General features: G+C 39.2%; 2 protein-coding genes across 3 annotated transcripts in view; one reads left to right on the top strand and one right to left on the bottom strand.

The window, feature by feature from the left end:
* The window catches only part of LOC126168897 (transcription factor IIIB 90 kDa subunit), a 372,622-nt gene that overhangs the window by 79,481 nt on the left and 273,367 nt on the right, over positions 1 to 19,774 (top strand). The window lies entirely within an intron of this gene.
* On the bottom strand, positions 1,715 to 7,615 carry LOC126168914 (BTB/POZ domain-containing protein 6-B). Of its 2 annotated transcripts, none has more exons than XM_049920597.1 (6): positions 7,433 to 7,615; positions 6,596 to 6,868; positions 6,210 to 6,357; positions 5,914 to 6,130; positions 2,691 to 3,056; positions 1,715 to 2,581 (listed from the first exon to the last, which is right to left on the bottom strand). In XM_049920597.1, exons 1-6 carry the CDS (start codon positions 7,521 to 7,523, stop codon positions 2,111 to 2,113), a joined length of 1,566 nt encoding a protein of 521 aa, XP_049776554.1. In that variant the 5' UTR covers positions 7,524 to 7,615; the 3' UTR covers positions 1,715 to 2,110. The 2 variants fall into 2 exon arrangements, with proteins under 2 accessions (XP_049776554.1, XP_049776555.1); XM_049920598.1 differs by having other exon boundaries at positions 6,596 to 6,865.

The raw sequence follows: 19,774 nt of genomic DNA, 5'->3' as shown, positions 1-19,774 counted from the left end.
GCTCCACCCCCTCTCCTTTTTATGAGACATTGTGGAAAGGTTTAAAATTTAGTCAGACTTGATGGGACTTCATATGAAAGACATTCGTGCTCAGAATATAAAGAGCTGGGATTTGTCCTAACAAGAGATGGCTACCACGAGTCCTTCTTCTTCTCATGTTCTGCCACTGTTCTTAATCTGACGTGTATTAGTACGTTGCTAGAAGATGACATGTCATGCTGACTTTGGCTGTAGACGTCCTTAAAATGCATCCTATATCATCCCAAGCAGAACATATCAATTTTCTCTATTTGATTACAGTTCTGAACAGATCATATCCTTTCTGAGCATAAGTTACAGTGTTGTTCGATAATCATTCAAAATGTTTGGAAATATTGTGAGGAACTTTCTTTTCAGGACTTTGTAGAAGTGGCTTCCCTTTCATTCACTTCAACTGTTAGAACGGGTTGTTTCTGTACTGACTGTAAATACTTCCAATCTGTCCAAGCTAGTAGTAGCAACAGGGTAATCACTTTCTTGTGTACCACCTGCATCATGAGGCTTTCTGTGAATTTTCCAATAAGTGGTGAACTTTGAGTTCTCTAGTAAGCTGCGACTTTATAGATTTCCGAGATGCACCTGTTCAGTAGGGTTATTGCTGAAGCTCTTCAGCACCTTTCATACTATGGCAGATGAGTTCTCCCTTCTGGACTCCGAGGCTTCAATAGAACGTAAACTTCGCAAGTGCTCTGTGTTATGAGGCAAATTTTCTTGGCTGTGTTACCTTGAGTGCATCCTCCTACAAGGGACAGGTAATAGGTCAATGTTGGCTCTCTGAAAAATGTTTTCATATAGTGTACAGAATATACACACCTGAAGATATTACCTCAAGTTATATCTGCAACACTATCTACTACTGCTGAAAGGTGGAGGTGTCTTTGAACCATGGAGATTTCAACCATTCTATTCAGCTTATTCTTCAGTATCTACAGTTTTTTCATCTGATGTGTGTGCACATCCCAAGATTTACAGACACATCGGAAGCCCCAAGACCAGTTTGTCGGATTGGGATTATAGTTGCTCGAAACTGAATTCAGCGTTGAAGTTCTACATTGCTTTTACTATATATAATGAGATGTCAACACTGAAAAATACGTTGCTTTGAACATCAAACCAGTGGCTATGTTATGATAAAGCTCATGTAGCTGCCAGCAGCCACATTTGTGCCATTTCTATTTAATCTTCTGGGGCACCGTATATTTTTTAGATGCCAAACACCTAATTTTTTTCTCAGTTGATATCCAGTCAATTGTAATTGATGCTGTTACAAGAGCTGGCTTTGAAAATAGTCAAAACAATAAAAGTAATATAATATTAAATATGTGGAATGATCAGCAATATAACAGAAGGATGTTTCTTCACGGCTGTCCTAATGTTGTCCATGGTTCATTCAACTGCTATAGGTATGATGCGACATTATTTGAGGATTCTCCTACAGTTGGCAGCCTGAACTATATGATACTAATGAGATAAGAAGGAAGGTTTTATATCAGGGATGATGCGAGGCATGGAATTGTTAAATACCTTGAAGTGTGTATTATATAGATTCGGTAGTTATTCTCAGGAATTCAGGTTGAACTCCAGTTATAATAGCATGAATGGTTTACCATGGATCATTTTCTTTTCATAATTTCATTCTGTTCTTTAACAAAAAGGAGGCAGAGAAATACATTCATCCAAATATGTTTTTTTTATTCCAACAATAGGTACATTGTCATAATACTGAACTATTCAGTAACATTATTACGCATTTTTGCACTCGTGCCTTGCTACCTTCCTTTAGAGACTTAGAATAAATACAAAGAAAAACTCCAAAGACAAATAAATTATTTTACTTATTCACTCATGGTCACAACAGTGAAATAAATGAGACAGTATATTTTATATGTATTTACAAAGGAAGAATATTGACTTGTGTGTATGCATGTGCCAAAAATTCTTCTCCTACATTCCAAATATGTATATTGCCGGAATGCAGGGAAAAAAGTTTTGGGATTTTCATGCTACACCTCATTAAAAAGTAACCTCGTACAGAGCTGTACAAAGTCAGAGAAGCGATAAATGTTACATACTAATGTTCGTCAGCTGATGAAGGCCCATAAAATATAAGTTCTGGTATCTGTCCTCCCTGCACTCCTGTTCCATTAGTACTTTCAGAGGAACACTGAAACTGAAATGTCACACAGCCTACCGTCACTTCACTCATTCCTTCTTGGCCAAAATAACTTAATTCGCCTCCATCTAAAATTGCAGAAGCTGTGTAGTACGATTCTGGTTCAATCTGTATAGGGTGTTCAAAATATACATGAAACGTATTGCTTGAACCATCAGAAAAGAATTTTGTGTTATTTTCAGCCATAACACGACCTAACCGTTTTAGCTCAATCTTCACATTATAGTCCGAAGCACCTCCAGATGAGCCGTAAAGTCCAAAACCGACAACAAATATCCTCTTATCCACACTGAATTGAATGCTGTCACAGCGTCCCCTATATCTCCACTGGTTACTGCGATAAGCACAAGACTGGAAGCGATGACATACCTGTACAGATGGGAATGAGAAATAATCAAACGTTAAGCAATTTCTACAGAAATTAAAGTGTAGAAACTTAGTGATACTTCGTCTGTTAATTTAAACCTGAATTGCATACCTGTGGCTTAAGTCCTGCTCTTGGTTTTGTTGGATAACTAAGCTGCGGTTTTTTATGAGCAGTAAAGTGTAAAAATATATCAATTGTCTCCTGTAATGTGAGTATTCCCAACTGTGCTGCACCATTAGCAAACTCTTCAAGACTCATTGTGGGTATACGAACTAAATACAATGCATTGCCCAACACTGTTCTTTTATTTTGTGGAGTTGGTTCCAAATCTAGTCGAGTACATTCTGCAGTAGCCCAGTTAAGAGCTGCTTCAAAGAGATGCATCTCCTTGCAATTAAGTGTTTCTCTTGCTAATACAGACTCCAGTGTATGAATGTCTATATCCACAAAGCCTTCAGATCGGAGAGCCATTTCAGCCTTCAAAAAGAAAACATAACTGTATTAAAACGTATTCCATTTTGTTGCCGAATGAATGAGACAACAATCATTACAAGAAGTCACATATTCACTGTTTTTGCTACTTCTTCTATGTGTGTTCTTTTCTAGCAAGAAATAAAAATCCATACTAAAAAACAAAAAGGGTTACTACAGCTGTAAAGTTCTGCTATATCAATTGTAGGAGATAATGATGCACTTTCCAATAAGACAACTATTCTTTGAAAAAATTCTCTGTTTCATATTATGTGTATGATGCAGATGTGCTTTAAAGAGGAACACTGTAGTGTGATTCCAAGCAAAGCAACAGACTATATGTTAAAAATATTTCATATATATTTTTCATATGAGGAAGGCATGTGTGTACAGAAATTACAATGGGTTCTTTTACAATATTAAATTTTGTCTGGTCATCAAATTTCAGTGTTGACACTATGCTCTATAGGCTAAGTGCTTTTAGTAGTTGGTTATTCAATTGCTGTTACATGGTAATGTCAGCAGCATATGAGAAACCATTAACATTCATCATATTTCCATATGTCTGTCAAATGATGTCCCCAAATACTGTTACATGATGATTATGTTTTACATCAAAATTAAAGATTCTGGCCATCTTACAAAATGTGCACTGCTGCAATTTTCTCTCAATTGGCATTTAATGAACTGTCATACAACAGGAAAACATAGGCACATACATGCCCTACTCTTAAGAGTGAGAACAATCTTCACTGAGTGCAGAAATTTTAGAGCATAGTAAAATCACTCCAATGACAAATAATTACTTCATACATGACAGAGCCAGTCAGTTAACACTGAAGTCTCCTCCATTTTCAGAATTCTGTTGCACTCCTAAATTGTCACTAATTGTAATACTTTTGTTACATATCATTCATACTGAAGTCAGCTACTTTGACTTACAATGTGATATCTTCAATGTTTTAAGATCTTGAAATTCAGATATAACGGCTTCATTAATCATGATTGTTCCTTTGGTTTAGTGAGACAGTACTTCTGATATGTCTTTGCCACAGGCTCCACATGAAAGATTACTTATTTGCAATACTTGAAAACTTCACGACAATATATACCAGATAAACATTTCTGAAATGACAGCAACATGAGCATCCAGGTCAATTCCATTTCATTTCTTTCATCTGTAACATTTTCCATCTATTTTCAGTTTTTCACATTACGCAGAAATGATCCATACAGTGAAATTTATAAACTTATTTCACCAATTGATTTATTCTTTAACTTTCTGACTGAATTAAATACTGTAATCACATATGTGAACAATATAAACACATTAAATTAACCAAAATATTAAAAAGTAAACTTTTGATTCACAGAAAACATTAAGTAAAGGATGGCGGCAGTTGCAGAGAATAATTTTTGTAAGGCTGATGTAACCGCATTTTCCGTTACAGGTAGCCTTCACTGTCATTATTACCTGTTTTCAAATAACTCAGATCATTAAAGCTTCAAATAAGAGTAAATGACAGATTAAAAAGGCTGTGCTCACCTTTGATGGAAAAATACAGTACACTGATAATATTTTATCCTATTGCACTCTCTTTGTCCATTCTCTTTGCCAAGCATTCTGAAAAAGTTGTTCTTTGCCTTTATTTCTAATTAAGTACCTAAACCTGAAATTTAATTACAGTACATACATTGTATGTTGTTATAATCAGTGCTTCTCGTGTGTACAGCCTTTGTCACCTGCTTTTATCCTCTGATATTTACAGGAGTGCCATTTTTATTACAAAGAACATAAAAGTTTTCACTATATTTAAAATGATATTGCCATTTTTGATTGACATTTTGAGGTGCTATTTGAAATTGTTTGAATTTGACAATTAACAATAAATAACTGCTTGTTATACTGTAACAGAGTTATAAGGACTGTTTTGGGGGACAAACTGAAGCAAGTGTGATCAGAGTTGCATGCACGCTACAGTAAAGGATACTAAGATATATTCTCAAACACAAAGTAGCCCCTCCCTTTCTGCTTTTCATCTTATGGGAAAGGACAGATATATCATAAAAGTTGCACCACCAGTAATGTAGTGCTGTAATGCCGTGGTGTATGTATCAATGTTGCAATGACAAGCAAACCATATGGGATTGATCTTTGTCTTATTGTTTTTGCATGACATCATGAAAATTTATTAGCTCATTAAACTAAGAGTCAATTGACACCTAATAAGAATGAAAACTCATTAATTGCACAAGAAATGAATTGTACATCATCAGTTTTTCATAACATCCATTTAGGTTTCTTTTCATTCCTCATCTCATAATGGGATATAGTAAATTTGTGACAGATTATTGCTTGGTTTACAAAAAATATTTGGATATTTATTACACAAAAAATGTAGCTACAGGTAACACACATATCTATTATCTATAGATGTATGAGAGAACTCTGGAGGATTATGAGCCATGTGAGCAATTTTATTTATTTCTGTCATTTTTCCCTCTCCACATTATGAAGGTGCATTTATTTTCTTCATCCCATGATCCCCATGTACAAGTCTATTTTATACTTACTAAACTGATCAAGTTAGTTATGGAATTTTATATAAATGAAACTTTATATAATCACTTGCCCACCTCACACATCACTTTGTTCATTTGCGTACTGCCTCAGTGGCTCAATCACTAAATGCACATTTCTGATCAGTCTTTATAGTATAAATGACTCGTGTCATTGCATAAGATGATGGATGGAATGAGTCGTAGAGATGGATTTGTCTTCACGGCACTGCATATGAGCTGTATTATAAGTGTCAGGGTTGTCATCTAGTCGCAGTGTATTGAGCGACTGTGAAAGACGTACCTGAGCATCAATAACTTCCCAGCATCTCTGCATCAGCTCTGGTTCCTCAAAAAGCCGTGATTGACTGAGTAACAGACATGCATTTTTTGCAGTGAGGCTTGTTTCCAAATAATTTACACATGCCCGTGCCAAATGAGGAACTATATATTTTTTTGCTACATATAATGTAGCTAACACAGTGTCAGCTTCTAACTGAATTTCATCACAGTAGAGATACCTGTGCAAAACAAAGAGGTAATTTAAAGAAGAATATAAACAAGTATATCAAATTTGTCTTCCATAATCTTGGTACTTACTTTAAAAGTGTAAGAAATGCTGATGGTTCCACATCAGGAACTTCAATTTCATCCTTATTTTCTGCTAAACCACCATAGAACATGGCATAAAATACAGAACTTCCTGTGGCCAATACATATTTGTGTGCTGGTATAGACTGTGTGTGTCCTGGAATAGGAGAATATCATCACATTTTAGCATGGACAGTCACATTATTATAGCATTTATTTTATTTTTTCTTATACCACTCAATCAAAAGTATCAGACATTATACAATACATAGGAAATATATAATACATAAACAAAGTACAATAGGATTAAGGGAAGAAGTCAGTCATGGTATCAATGGAAGCATCCCACCAACATTCACCTTAACAACTCACTTATAACAATTATTTGTAATCACCTGGACTTCCAACGATGAAACGTATATCAGCCATGAGTTCATTATTGAACATAGCTGCATTTCGTTCACGAACAGTTGATTTTGATGCTTGCCAGTTAGGATCTACAGTTGACTGGCTGGGGCACGAAAGTGTGAAAGTTGTGCTGATCAGGTTTGGAGAAGCAAGAGGTGATGTTGGAGCACTAGCTGGCTGAGTAATCTGCATTGTTTCCCGTTGTGATACACTGTGGGGTGGTGACAGAGACAAACCGCCACCATTGTTGATTGCTTCTGCTGAAACAGTGATTAAGAACTGAATTACATATCTTGTTTATGGGGGGAAAAGTCAAGAGATGTACGCTAAGTAATGTAATGCATTAAAGTACATAGCACAATCGCCCGATACACTTACTGAAATAATAAATGCTAGCACGCAATGCGAAAGGTAGTCACTAATTTAGTTACTTTGTTTAATAATAGGATGGTTACGAAAACAGTAAACAGAACCACTATTTTTCATGATAAATGAAAAGTTAACATCTTCGTTCCATTAAGAAACTAGTACAGAAACACTTTATCTTCGCTCGGCGGTAAATTTCTGAGTTTTGTTTACCTGCAATTTGTTGACATTTCATTTACGTCTGTACATTACATTTTCGAACGATACCGATATTAATAAGTAGGTACATCCTTGGACTGAGCCACAAAGTATTGCAATGAAAACATAAAAATAGAGTGAATTATAGCTTTTCAACCAGTAAAGCGAATTTATATTCGGATTCAACGTTTTGTGTCTGCTTATTTACTTCCGTCACTTAATGGATGTCAAATGTCATCCAGCTGTATTTTCGTACGTACCGTTAACCCATGCATTTGTTTGAGATATATTCTCTTGGAATCTTTTTATAGGCTTCGTTGATATTTTCGAATAAAGATTTGACATGGCCATTTTCGGAAATACGAGATCGACGCAAATCTTTGAAACACTCCCGCAAGCCCCTCTTACGCGGCAGCCATGTTGAACAGTTACTTCGCTTGGCCGCGGTCGATACGAAACAAAGAAACAAGAAAGAAGTGAGAGAGAGGCAGGAGCGCTTGTTCTGCGTATTACACGCAGGAAACGGCATTAGTTTTTGTGGAACCAGTGATGAATGTATTTGGCGTTACACTATCTTCCAACACCAATATGGCAGAAATTATTTTAAGAATAGATTACCACGAACTTCGTTCTATTACAAAAAAGTTTCAACGTGTGGCAAATGAAACGGTCTAAACCTAATTAAATATTCATAAAAGTTGGACTTTGGAAGTAGTATTTTTGGTTACTAATTGACCCAGCGCTGCAGCTGCTTATGTCCTTTAATGATATTAAATAGACTTGTCTGTTATCTTAGAAAGCATTAAAATGACAGGAACAAATATAAGATTCCTGCCTACGAATGAATATTAACAGGTAGAGAAGCCTTACTGCCGGTGGCTGCTAAAAACACAAACTTTTATCCGGAATTATACCGAGATTCCTGTGTTATCTGCCAATCAGGTCTTTATATTTTGAAGTACTTTGTTGCCCGCTGATTTTGTTCTCGAATTCTGTTCAATCACACTTGTCTTTTTTTCTCACGGATTTGTTGTTTTGAGCTGACAGGATGGTTCCTGTGCTCATAAGCAAAAGGTGCATGATACATAGTTGAAAGAGCCAATTCCCAGCTTACAGTCGAATATGTAGTAGATGAAAAATTAGTTTATTCAGCGAAGAGAATAGTCCTTTCCATTGCAGTGAAAATGAAAAGATAATAAATTACCGAAACCGCCCATCAGAGCAGCAAGGAAACTACGAAGAAAATAAAAACGCATCGTCAAAATGGGTTGTGCATATTATTCCTGACACTTGGTCTCAGTATTTTCCTGCCGCTTGGTTTCCGTACTTGCGAGTGCTAAAACCGAAAGACTGCTTTTTATTGTGGACACGAGAACGAGCATTTTCGAAGAGCGGAGTATTTTGAATGCAAAATTTGCATATTTAGATCTCTGAAAACTTGATACGATAATAGATTTTTGAACAGTTTCGATATTGTTGAACTTGAGAAATATGGAAATACATTATATAATCAAAAGTATCCGGACACCCCCAAAAACATACTTTTTCATATTAGGTGCTTTGTGCTGCCACCTGCTGCCAGGTACTCCATATCAGCGACCTGAATAGTCATTAGACACCGTGGGAGCAGAATGGCGTGCTTCGCGGAACTCATGGACTTAGAACGTGGTCAGATGATTGGGTGTCACTTGTGTCATACGTCTGTACGCGAGATTTCCACACTCCTAAACATCCCTAGATCCACTGTTTTCGATGTAACAGTGAAGTGGAAACGTGAAGGGACACGTACAGCACCAAAGCGTACAGGCCGACCTCGTCTGTTGACTGACTGAGACCGCCAACATTACACAGGAATTCCAAACTGCATCAGGATCCACTGCAAGTACTATGACAGGCGGGAGGTGAGAAAACTTGGATTTCATGGTTGAGCGGCTGCTCATAAGCAACATATCACGCCGCTAAATGGCAAACGGCGCCTCGCTTGGTGTAAGGAGAGTAAACATTGGACGATTGAACAGTGGAAGTGTTGTGTTGAATGACAAATCACGGTACACATTGTGGCGATCCGGTGGCAGGGTGCGCGTGTGGCAAATGCCCGGTGAATGTCATCTGCCATCTTGTGTAGTGCCAACAGTAAAATTCGGGGGCGGTGGCGTTATGGTGTGGTCCGTGTTTTTCGTAGAGGGGGCTAGCACCCCTTGATGTTTTGCGTGGCACTATCACAACACAGGCCTACATTTGTGTTTTAAGCATCTTCTTTCTTCCCACTGTGGAAGGGACCTGGAGATATCGAAGGTTTCAAATTTATTATATAGTGGTAAGACTGAGATTCCGAAACCAAGCTTTAACTGTAATGCGATTGCAGTGGCAGATGTGGGCTCTGACCATAATTTATTCAAATGTGTATGTGGCCTTAAGGGATCAAACTGCAGAGGTCATCAGTCCCTAGGCTTACACACTGCTTAAACTAACCTGTGCTAAGAACAACACACACACACACACACACACACACACATATGCCCGAGGGAGAACTCGAACCTCCGGCGGGAGGAGCCGCACAGTCAGTGACATGACGCCACTAACCGCGCGGCCATTCCACGCGGCTATAAGTTATTGATTATAAATTGTAGATTAGAACTAAAGAAACCGTAAAAAGATAGGAAATTAAGGAAATGGGATCTGGACGAGTTGAAAGAAATAGAGGTTGTAGAGAGTTGCAGAGAGAGAGCATTAGGTTATGATTTTCTACAATATGGGAAAGCAATTCAGTAGAACAACTTCGAGAGATAGTAAAGACAGGAGGCCTAGTTGAAATTCTTAGATATCTCAGGAAATATTGAATTTCATTGATGAAACGAGAAATATAAAAATGCAGCAAATGAAGCAGATTAAAGGGAAACAAACGTCTAAAATTTAGATTGACAGGAAGTGCAAAATGGCTAAGCAAGTGGCTAGAGAACAAATGTAAGGATTTAGAAGCATATGTCGCTAGAGGAAAGATAGATATCGCCAAGGAAAATTAAAGTGGCCTTTGGAGAAAGGAGAAGCACCTGTACTAATACCAAGAGCTGAGATGGAAAACCAGTACTGAGCAAATAAAGGAAAAGGTTGAGGGAGTATATCGAGAGGCTATACAGGGGAGATTAATTTGAGAGAAATGTTATAGAAAGGGAAATGGACGTGAAGATAAGATGGGGGATATGATACTGCGAGAAGAATTTGAAAGAGCACTGAACGACCTAAGTCCAAACAAGGCCCTGGTGGTAGACGAACAGTACTGAGCAAAGAACTAGTGCTATCGTTGGTAGGAGAGGCAGCCGTGGATTGCCAGATGTGTGAGACAGGCAAAATACCCAATCCCAAAGAAAGCAGGTGTCGACAGGTGTGTAAATTTCAGAACAATCAGTTTAATAAGTCATGGCTGCAAAATAGTAACACGAATTCCTTACAGACGAATGGAAAAACTGGTAGAAACCGACCTCGGGGAAGATCAGTTTGGATTCCGTAGAAATGTTGAAACACGCGAGGCAATACTGACCCCACGACTTAGCTTAGAATATAGATTAAGGAAAGGCAAACCTACGTTTCTAGCATTTGTAGACTTAGAGAAAGCTGTTGACAATATTGACTGGAATACTCTCTTTCAAATTCTGAAGGTGGCAGGCATAAAATACAGGGAGCAAAAGGCTATTTACAATTTGTACAGAAACTAGAAGCATTTATTAGAGTCAAGGGGCATGATATGGAAGCAGTGGTGGAGAAGGGAGTAAGACAGGGTTGTAGCCTATCCCTGATGTTATATGATCTATATACTAAACGAGCAGTGAAGGAAACAAAAGAAAAATTTGGAGTAGGAATTAAAATCCATGGAGAAGAAATAAAAACATTGAGGTTTGCTGATGACACTGTAATTCTGTCAGACAGCAAAGGATCCCGAAGAGCAGTTGAATAGAATGGGCAGTGTCTTGAAAGGATGACATAAGATGAACATCAACCTAAGCAAAATGAGGATAATAGAATGTCGTATAATTAAATCTGGTCATGCTGAAGGAATTAGATTAGAAAATGAGACACTTAAAGTAGATGAGTTTTGCTAATTGGGGAGCAAAATAAGTGGTGATGATCGAAGTAGTGAGGATATAAAACGTAAATTGGCTATAGCGAGCAAAGCGTTTTTGAAAAACAGAAATTTGTTAACATCGAGTGTAGATTTAAGTGTCAGGAAGTCTTTTCTGAAAGTATTTGTATGGAGTGTAGCCATTTATGGAAGTGAAACATGAACGATAAACAATTTAGACAAGAAGGCAGTAGAAGCTTCTGAGAAGAATGCTGAAGATTAGATGGGCAGATCGAGTAACTAATGAGGACCTATTGAATATAACTGCGGAGAAAAGAAACTCGTGCCACAACTTTACTAAAAGAAATGATCTGTTGATAGAACACTTTCCGAAACGTCATGGGAATACCAATTTAATATCGGAGGCACTTGTGGGGAGATGGGGGGAGTATAATCGTAGAGGGAGACCAATAATGGTTACAGTAGGCAGATTCAAGAGGATGTCGCCTGCAGTGGTTATTCAGAGATGCAAAGACTTGCGCAGGATATGGAAGCATGGAGATCCCTATCAAACCGGCCTCTGGACTGAAGACAAACAACAACAATAATAATAAAAAGATAGTTGTCGCGGACCGAGACAAGTATGACAACCATGTTTTGTATCATTCAAAATAGAAAGGACGTTGACTGTGTGAAGTGGATCAGTATACTCCATCTTATTCGTACTTTGAACTCCCAGAACGGACGAGATCGCATCTAAAATGTAGCAAAGAAACCATGCCGAAAGAAAGAAGTTCAGTTCGATTTTGAGACAATATATTTTAGGATCAATTGTACTCAGACGTTGCTAGCTGAACGTCTATTGGAGATTTCAGGTGAGTAGGAGACACTTTCCCTCTCGGTCTCGATTCGAAGCAGGCAGCAGTTTCACAACAGTGATGGGTGAAACTTTCTACTCCGGGACGTTATGAACTTACGTGAGCGTTTTAAAAGGCGAATTAGTTGCACAAAACTCGATAACGAATTGCTAGTAGCGATGGCGAGTCGTTTACTAGTAGTCGTAGAAATAACTGTATAAATCGTTATCTTCTTGGCCACAGAAGGCAAATTTCTTCGTGTGCTACTACTTCTGTTGTTGCTCTTTCTTCACTGTACCACTCCAGCTGCCCCCCCCCCCCCCTGCCCCCCTCCTGACCCACCTCAAAACACACACACACACACACACACACACACACACACACACACACACAGCTGTTCTATGTTTGTCATAGTTACCGAGATGAGTTGCGACGTGGTGGTAAAGCACTAGATTATTGTTTGACGATAACTTCTTTAGTCAACCTGGTCTGCTCCGCCTTCTTACCTGTGTTATCAGTTGGACTTACGATGTATCGTATTCATTTACACGACCAACGGAAAGGAGAAGACCGTTTCCCGCCGGGTATTCATCTTGGTTTCTTCGAACACGTTTATGTTCGACTATTACGTTAAACTGGTTTAAAATACCTTCTGATTTCGTTAATGCGTAACTGAAATGAGTGTATGAGAGAAAAGGAAATATGACTTCTTACCAGCTACTTGAATGTGCAATGGAAAGGGTAGTATGTAGTTTGCAGCAGGTTTGTTAGTTGGTTGGTTTGGGGGAGGGGACCAGACAGCGAGGTCAGCGGTCCCATTTGATTAGGAAAGGATGGGGAATCGATTCAGGGAAATCTCGGTAAACCTAAATCAGGAGGATGGCCGGACGTGGGCTTGAACCGAATGCGAGTTCAGTGTGCTAACCACTGCGCCACCTCGCTCGGTGTTGCAGCAGATAATTTGGTGTCGACGCCACCTAAAAACACATTTTTATTATGAGAATGATTTCGTTAGATATATTAAGATGGACAGTGGGATATGCAGAGAAACAGTAATACGGTTGTCCCGAAGACATTCACCCAAAAGAAAAGATATAGAAAATGTGGTTGACAAGGAACATGTCGAACTGAAAATGACACATTAAACAATGAAGACACTGTGCAATGTGTGACGATCTTAAATCATTTAAGAAGTCATTGTAATCTTGGACTAGTAACATGTAGAATTTAAATCGAGTCAAAGCAAGAAGTAAACAAACTTAGTAGATAGGAAGTCATACGCAAATATTATGAGCATTTAATCATAAGGGAGTACGTCAGGTTAAATTAAGTAACAAGTTAAGCATCTTAAAAAAATCAAGGTTCGGATACGTAGGAGAAAGGGGCAGTTATTTAACAAATGTAGTAATGAAACGGCAAAATATATTGCAAGTTCAAAGAAGCAAAGCAATCAGTCAAAAGAAGATTTCAAATGGGCCAAGGCAGCTATTAAACAGAAAACGAGAGCTTCATAAAGTAATGACAGCGCAGATTCGAATAAGTAGGGAAAAAAAGCACTACCAGGAAATGTCTTGAAGAGGACGTGAGAAGATACTTAAAAAATTGGCACTAATTAAAAAAGAGTACGAAGAAAACAAAACAGAAAATTACGTTGGGCAGGCACCACAACTGCAGTTTAACTAGAAACAGAGAGAAAATTGTACAAGCATTCAAAGGCTCTTTAAATACACTTGGGGTAATAGTAAGCGTTACACAACAGACGCCTTGATAGAACAGTACCAAACTGGTTATCCATGCCAGTGCGCTATGTTGATTAACATTTCATCGTTGTAAGAGTTTATTTTGAACGGAAAGAAGCCATTCCTACAGATCAAGAATGATGTGCGTACATGATGGCTGTTGGGTGTATGTAACGTTACTGGAGTTTTTCAAGTGAGTGCAGATCGCAACGCAGCATGTGCGCATGCAGCATATCGGCACCTTACAGACGTTGAGAAAGGCGACTGATGGGCAGAACGGACATGGGAGCATTGCACCAACGAATAACACGGGCTGTAGTGCGGTAACTGCAGAACGATTGGTGACGAAATGGACTACTGTATCGCAAGAAGGGTGTGCACGGGTACTTCCAGAAGGGCAACAAGACGCGAAGACGACCAGACTGGTGGCAAGAGTCAACTGGGACACTGAGAGGCTTTCTGTGGGGTTCAGCGATAAGTCTCACTTATATTTGTGGCGCTCAGACAGAATCCAGTGTCTACTGAAACATCATCGTGAAAGGTCACAAGAAGGCGGAGACCCATATCTCTGCAACTCCTGAATTCATGGTGTGGCAACCTATAGAGTAAGACGACATGGCTGATTTAGTAGTTTTTGAAGGGAAACTGAATGTTCGTCAGTATGCGGCAAGAATTGTAAACGTTATTGTCGTGCTGCCCTTCACGACCACGTTACCAGTAGAGCAGTACAAGGCCCCACGCTGTAGTTCACACCACAAGAGCAGTGAGGAATGTAATGGATCCTTGTCTCGCCTGTCTGGTCCTCTGTTTTGACCCCTGTAGAGCATACCAGCTTCTTTCTTCATGAAATGGCATAGCATGCTCTAAAGCCCAAATTTTTTTCGTGCTTTCATAAGCAGCGCATGGTCGTCTATAAAGTACTTTGACATTTCACCTCTAGCTAAACAGTTATTTATTGTCGATAAGGATAAAAGCTAAAGTTATTAATTAAAATTCGTGCAAAGGCTGGAAATTGAACGTGGGTCTCCTGCTTTCTAGGCAGGTTTGCTAACCACTACATCACTGTGGCATTGTGGCTAACAAAGTTGCGTGGACTATCCTAAGTCAATACCTTCCCTAACACAAATTTCAATCCACGCCTTCAGCCCATTTTTCCTTTCTTAAATCGTCAGCATTGCCGAGGCTTTCCAATATTGGAACAGCATCCCAGCTTTGTATGTAAAGGGGAAATCCTGCCTCTACCTCACGCGTAGGTGATTTATTGATCTGATGGAATTACATTCTCCTGGAGATATATGAATCTCAACTTGATCTTTGTTCAAAAGTTCAAATGTGTGTGAAATCTCATGGGACTTAACTGCTAAGGTCATCAGTCCCTAAGCTTACACACTACTTAACCTAAATTATTCTAAGGACAAACACCCATGCCCGAGGGAGGACTCGAACCTCCGCCGGGACCAGCCAAATTTGATCTTTGACAAGGATAGAACCTGAGGGTATGAATTGAAGTTTGTGTTAGGGAGGGCACTGGACTGGTGTAGTTTATGCATCTGCTTTAGCCACAATGCCATACTAGTGTAGTGGTCAGCGCAACTGTCTTGTATGCAGGAGACCCAGTTGCGAATCTTGGCCTTGGCACGAATTTTAATTCACTACTTAAGCTCCTACCCCTATCTAAGATAAAGTTAAGACTCATATGTCTTCAGGAAAATGTAATTCTATCTGTTGTTTATTGCTTGTATTCTTTTCGACCGATCCTTCACTGTTGAGTGTCATTTCCACCAGCGGATTTTAGTGTGGTTTTAGGAGGTGATAGCACGTGTCTGTACAAATACTAGACCTATGTCATACTCTTCATCAGCTGGCCAGAATGTTTAACTTTCGACATACGTTTGTTCGAATTTGCACCACTCAAATCTTTAAAAAGTGACATGTGTAGACATATTGCATTACATAGAGTAACATGCCTAGCTGTAAATTTTCGTAAACAAATATAATGATGTATATTACGAGAAAAACTTGTAAAAATTTTGGAATGTGGATTCCTCACTCCAAAATAGAAAAAAAGGGCTTACAATTAAATATTCTTTTAATGAAAGGACATTCTTCAATGTTCCCTGGTCATAAACGGATTGGAAATATTATGCATATACTTCTCGGGCCATAGCCTATTGTAGACTTTCAAACGCCTCTAGATTGTGTCAAACGCTTTTGAGGGTTTCCGTAACACTTCGATGAGGTGTCTCTGTATTACAGTTGTATATTTCATGTATCAGTTTTCTTAGGGTTTCCCACAGATAATAATCCTAAGGATTGAACTCGGGTGAATGCGCAAATCATACGAGAGGTTCTCCTGTACCTATGGTCCGTCACCATATATATTAAGAAAGGCAGTTTGAACAACGAGACTGTAACATGCGTGAGCGTCATCATACACAAAACCACTTGCTTTCTTTTCTTTTTTGGAGCTCATCTTGTAGAATGTCTGAACATGTACTGAAATGAGTCCTCATACACAGTTCCTTTAAGATGTGCCAATTATTAAGTCAGGAAGCGAGCTAATCAAATCATATTAATATTATAAATATAGATACTAATAGCTCACGGAAACCTTTTAGATGTAATAGTGATCCGAGCAGCATAAATATTTAGTTGATAACTATCAATCATTATGTATATAATACATTTCATATACCTCGTGTATAATGTAGTTCTTGTGGCAGTGCGCCCTCAAAACTCATAGACCCAATTACACATAAGTAACGGCAATTTTTAAAAACTTGCCCCTCCGTATCCCGTTTAATAAATTTCTGTGGACAGACTCCCCCTCCCCCTCTTCCTCATGGTTTCACGTGCGGCTCTTTGAGAGTTTTCTGAACACTCTGAGAGTTTTCTGAACGTCAGTGCGTGAAGTTTTGTTTCAGAGCAGAGTAGTGAGTCGTTTGCATCAGTATGGGGAACACTGGTCAGTTCACCGAAACCACTGGAATTCATTATAGCTGTCAGGCCGTCAGCACGTAACGACGTGACCGTGTTGCTTTGTAGTGTTTGGGATTCGGCCATGGTAGACGCTGGGACGTGAGCGATCCTCTTGTTTACGAATGACTCACTTCTGGCGCATTTCCAGTTTCCTTCCCAACGGTCTTACGAAGGCTGGTGAGACGTGTTGCGGCCTCCGCAGGTGACGTATTTGGAGACGCAACTAGGTTTACGTTCCAGTCGCCAGGCCCGATGAGAGGGGATGCTGGGGAAGGGGGGGGGGGGCGGGGGTCGAAGTGCTCAATTGGGGCAAGGGAACCGAAATCACGCAGTTTTACGAATGTTTTACGAATTGCGAGTTGTTTAGTTTATAGAAGGTTCAATTTATGGCGAGTAGAACGTCTAATTCTTTGTTACAAAGTAGTGAGAAAGGGTATCACCTGTTACTCTTCTATGGAGTCGAGTTTCCTTCGTTTGTGACTCATTTTCGCTTACGTAGACACTAACTTAAAATGGGCACGCAAATGGGGTTTTCCATAAACTGCTTTACCAGTTCTGATCTTTGTTCGTCGTGTAAACACTCCAGTATCCATTCTGAAAAAGCGGCTCTGGTCGCCGGGTGTCACCTCCTTCAATCGATTTGTTGCTCCATGTGAACGCTGTACCGTATTTGACTCGTGATTAGGTTGCCAAGTTGCTGCTTACTGTTTAAAATGTTGTTTAATGTGGATGAAGTGATTTTTGTATGGAGTGAAGAAAAAGTAATAGACTGGAGTAACGGAAAATTGGTAATTTCTTTACTTAACTGACGAAAGTCACATACATTTCTTTATGAGATGGAAAGTGGTACATAAATCCTATTTAGTACTTTAGTAAAATTGAACTTCTTGGCAACAACCCTATAGCCTAAATAGCAGGCTTAGGCTTATTTGTAAAGTGGTGTACCGTCTCTCACTTTTAATGACAACAATTTTCATGCATAATCAATGCCAGGCGACAAAATATTCGCTAATTCTGTGCACAGAATTAAGGATGCGTCTTTACTCGTTCGGATGTTTTGTACGCATTCCAGTTCTCCACAACGCACATGATCTGTTGGTCGTAATAAAAGTTTCGCAAGTATTAATCTGCGTGAACAAAATTTTAAAACACGTGTTCCTGAAGATTTTTGGATATTTATTGTTGAACAATCTGTTCTTCCTCCTCCTTAAAAATACGTACTCTCTCTCTCTCTCTCTCTCTATTACAATACTAACGAACCCGGCAGCGCTTCGCAATTGCGTAATATGTGTGGAAATTGGGTATAATGTTATAAGCTGCGGTATGTTCGCCTCGGTAGCTGAGTGGTCAGCGCGATGGAATGCCATGCAAAGGGGCCTGGGTTCGATTTCCGGCTGGTTGGGGGTTTTCTCCACTCAGGGACTGGGTGTTGTGTTGTTTTCATCATCATCATATCATCGCCATCGACACGCAAGTCGCCGAAGTGGCGTCAATTCAAAAGACTTGCACTAGGCGACAGGTCTGCCCGCCGGGAGGCCCTAGCCACACGACATTTCATTTCATTTCCCTGGGAAGTTTCAAGTCACAAATTTCGGCCCCTCGTCGCGACTTTGAAGGTATGCAATTTGAAATTATAATAAATCTCATGGAACATTAATGAAAAAGTCTCCATTGTTTTCGGTTTTGGCTTTCATTATTTTTAAGGTTTTTCAATTTTTTTTTTTTTTTTTTTGCCCAATGGAAACAAGAATAGACAGCATTTTCGTTTTTTTGTGTACTGTGTAGGAAGAGTGTGAACTGAAATGCCAGTTCGTGAAAGGACAACAAACAACTGACACTGCGTAAAACATTCTGATCATAAATCAATCCATTCGGGAGGACGACGGTTCAATCCCGCGTCCGGCCATCCTGATTTAGGTTTTCCGTGATGTCGCTAAATCACTCCAGGCAAATGCCGGGATGGTTCCTCTGAAAGGGCACGGCCGACTTCCTTCCCAATCCTTCCCTAATCCGATGAGACCGATGACCACGCTGTTTGGTCTCCTTCCCCAAACCAACCAACCAACCATAAATCAATCCGAACGTATTTGGTTGTCTGACCTTGAGCTTCTTTATTGTTATCGCAAACGAAAACTTGATTGGGAATTGCAGTCGCTTAAAGTGAATAGGTAAATCGATTGGAATCATTGGTGTACGGGGTAGATGACTGCCATCTCCAGCTGCTGAACCTGGGCTTATAGTAGCTTCTAAGAGATTTCATCTCGTAGTTTTAATCTGCAAACGGGTAGACTACCACTAAATAATTTTGGAGAATTGAAATTGCGTTGTAATATTACAGGAACGCCGACTTTAAGCCATAAAGTGTGTGGGGGTATGTCAGCTGGATTCATTGAATTTAGAAATTCGTGACTGCATCTTCCGTGGTGACGACGGTATCGACTGCGAGGAAGAAAACAAGACAGCACATTGTTTAAAAGTATATAGATGAAGCATAATGTGTCTATTGGTTTAAATGCCCTTCTATCGTAGTTGAAACCGACTGCGAGGAAGAAAACGAAACCGCACGTTTTCACAACACAGCACAGCATTTTCTTTCTCGGAGTCGACAGAAAACCTGTACATGGTATTTAATAGATATATGTCCGTCCGTATGTTTATTACTGTATAGTGCAAAATTTTGAAGTAAATCTGTCGAGAACATTTCGAGATTTTTGGAAACAATGTTTCCCTTTTGTGTATTGGTTTAGATTACGAAGGTAGGGATAACCTTACTTTATCATGGTAGTAAATTCGAAACAGTTCATTTACAGACACAAGTCGTATAAAACAACTGTCGCTTCCCACACCGATAATTGATCGGACTATCAAAACCAATCTTGGTTCTGTATGTAAATAGGACAGCGAAAATCGGATTTCTTTTCTTACTTTTGTTTAGTATTTTTGTAGCTAGGCTGCTGCAGGACCTACTAA

This window comes from Schistocerca cancellata, chromosome 1 (assembly GCF_023864275.1).
Source record: "Schistocerca cancellata isolate TAMUIC-IGC-003103 chromosome 1, iqSchCanc2.1, whole genome shotgun sequence".
NCBI lineage: Eukaryota > Metazoa > Arthropoda > Insecta > Orthoptera > Acrididae > Schistocerca > Schistocerca cancellata.
This window is presented reverse-complemented; position numbering and strand designations above follow the sequence as displayed.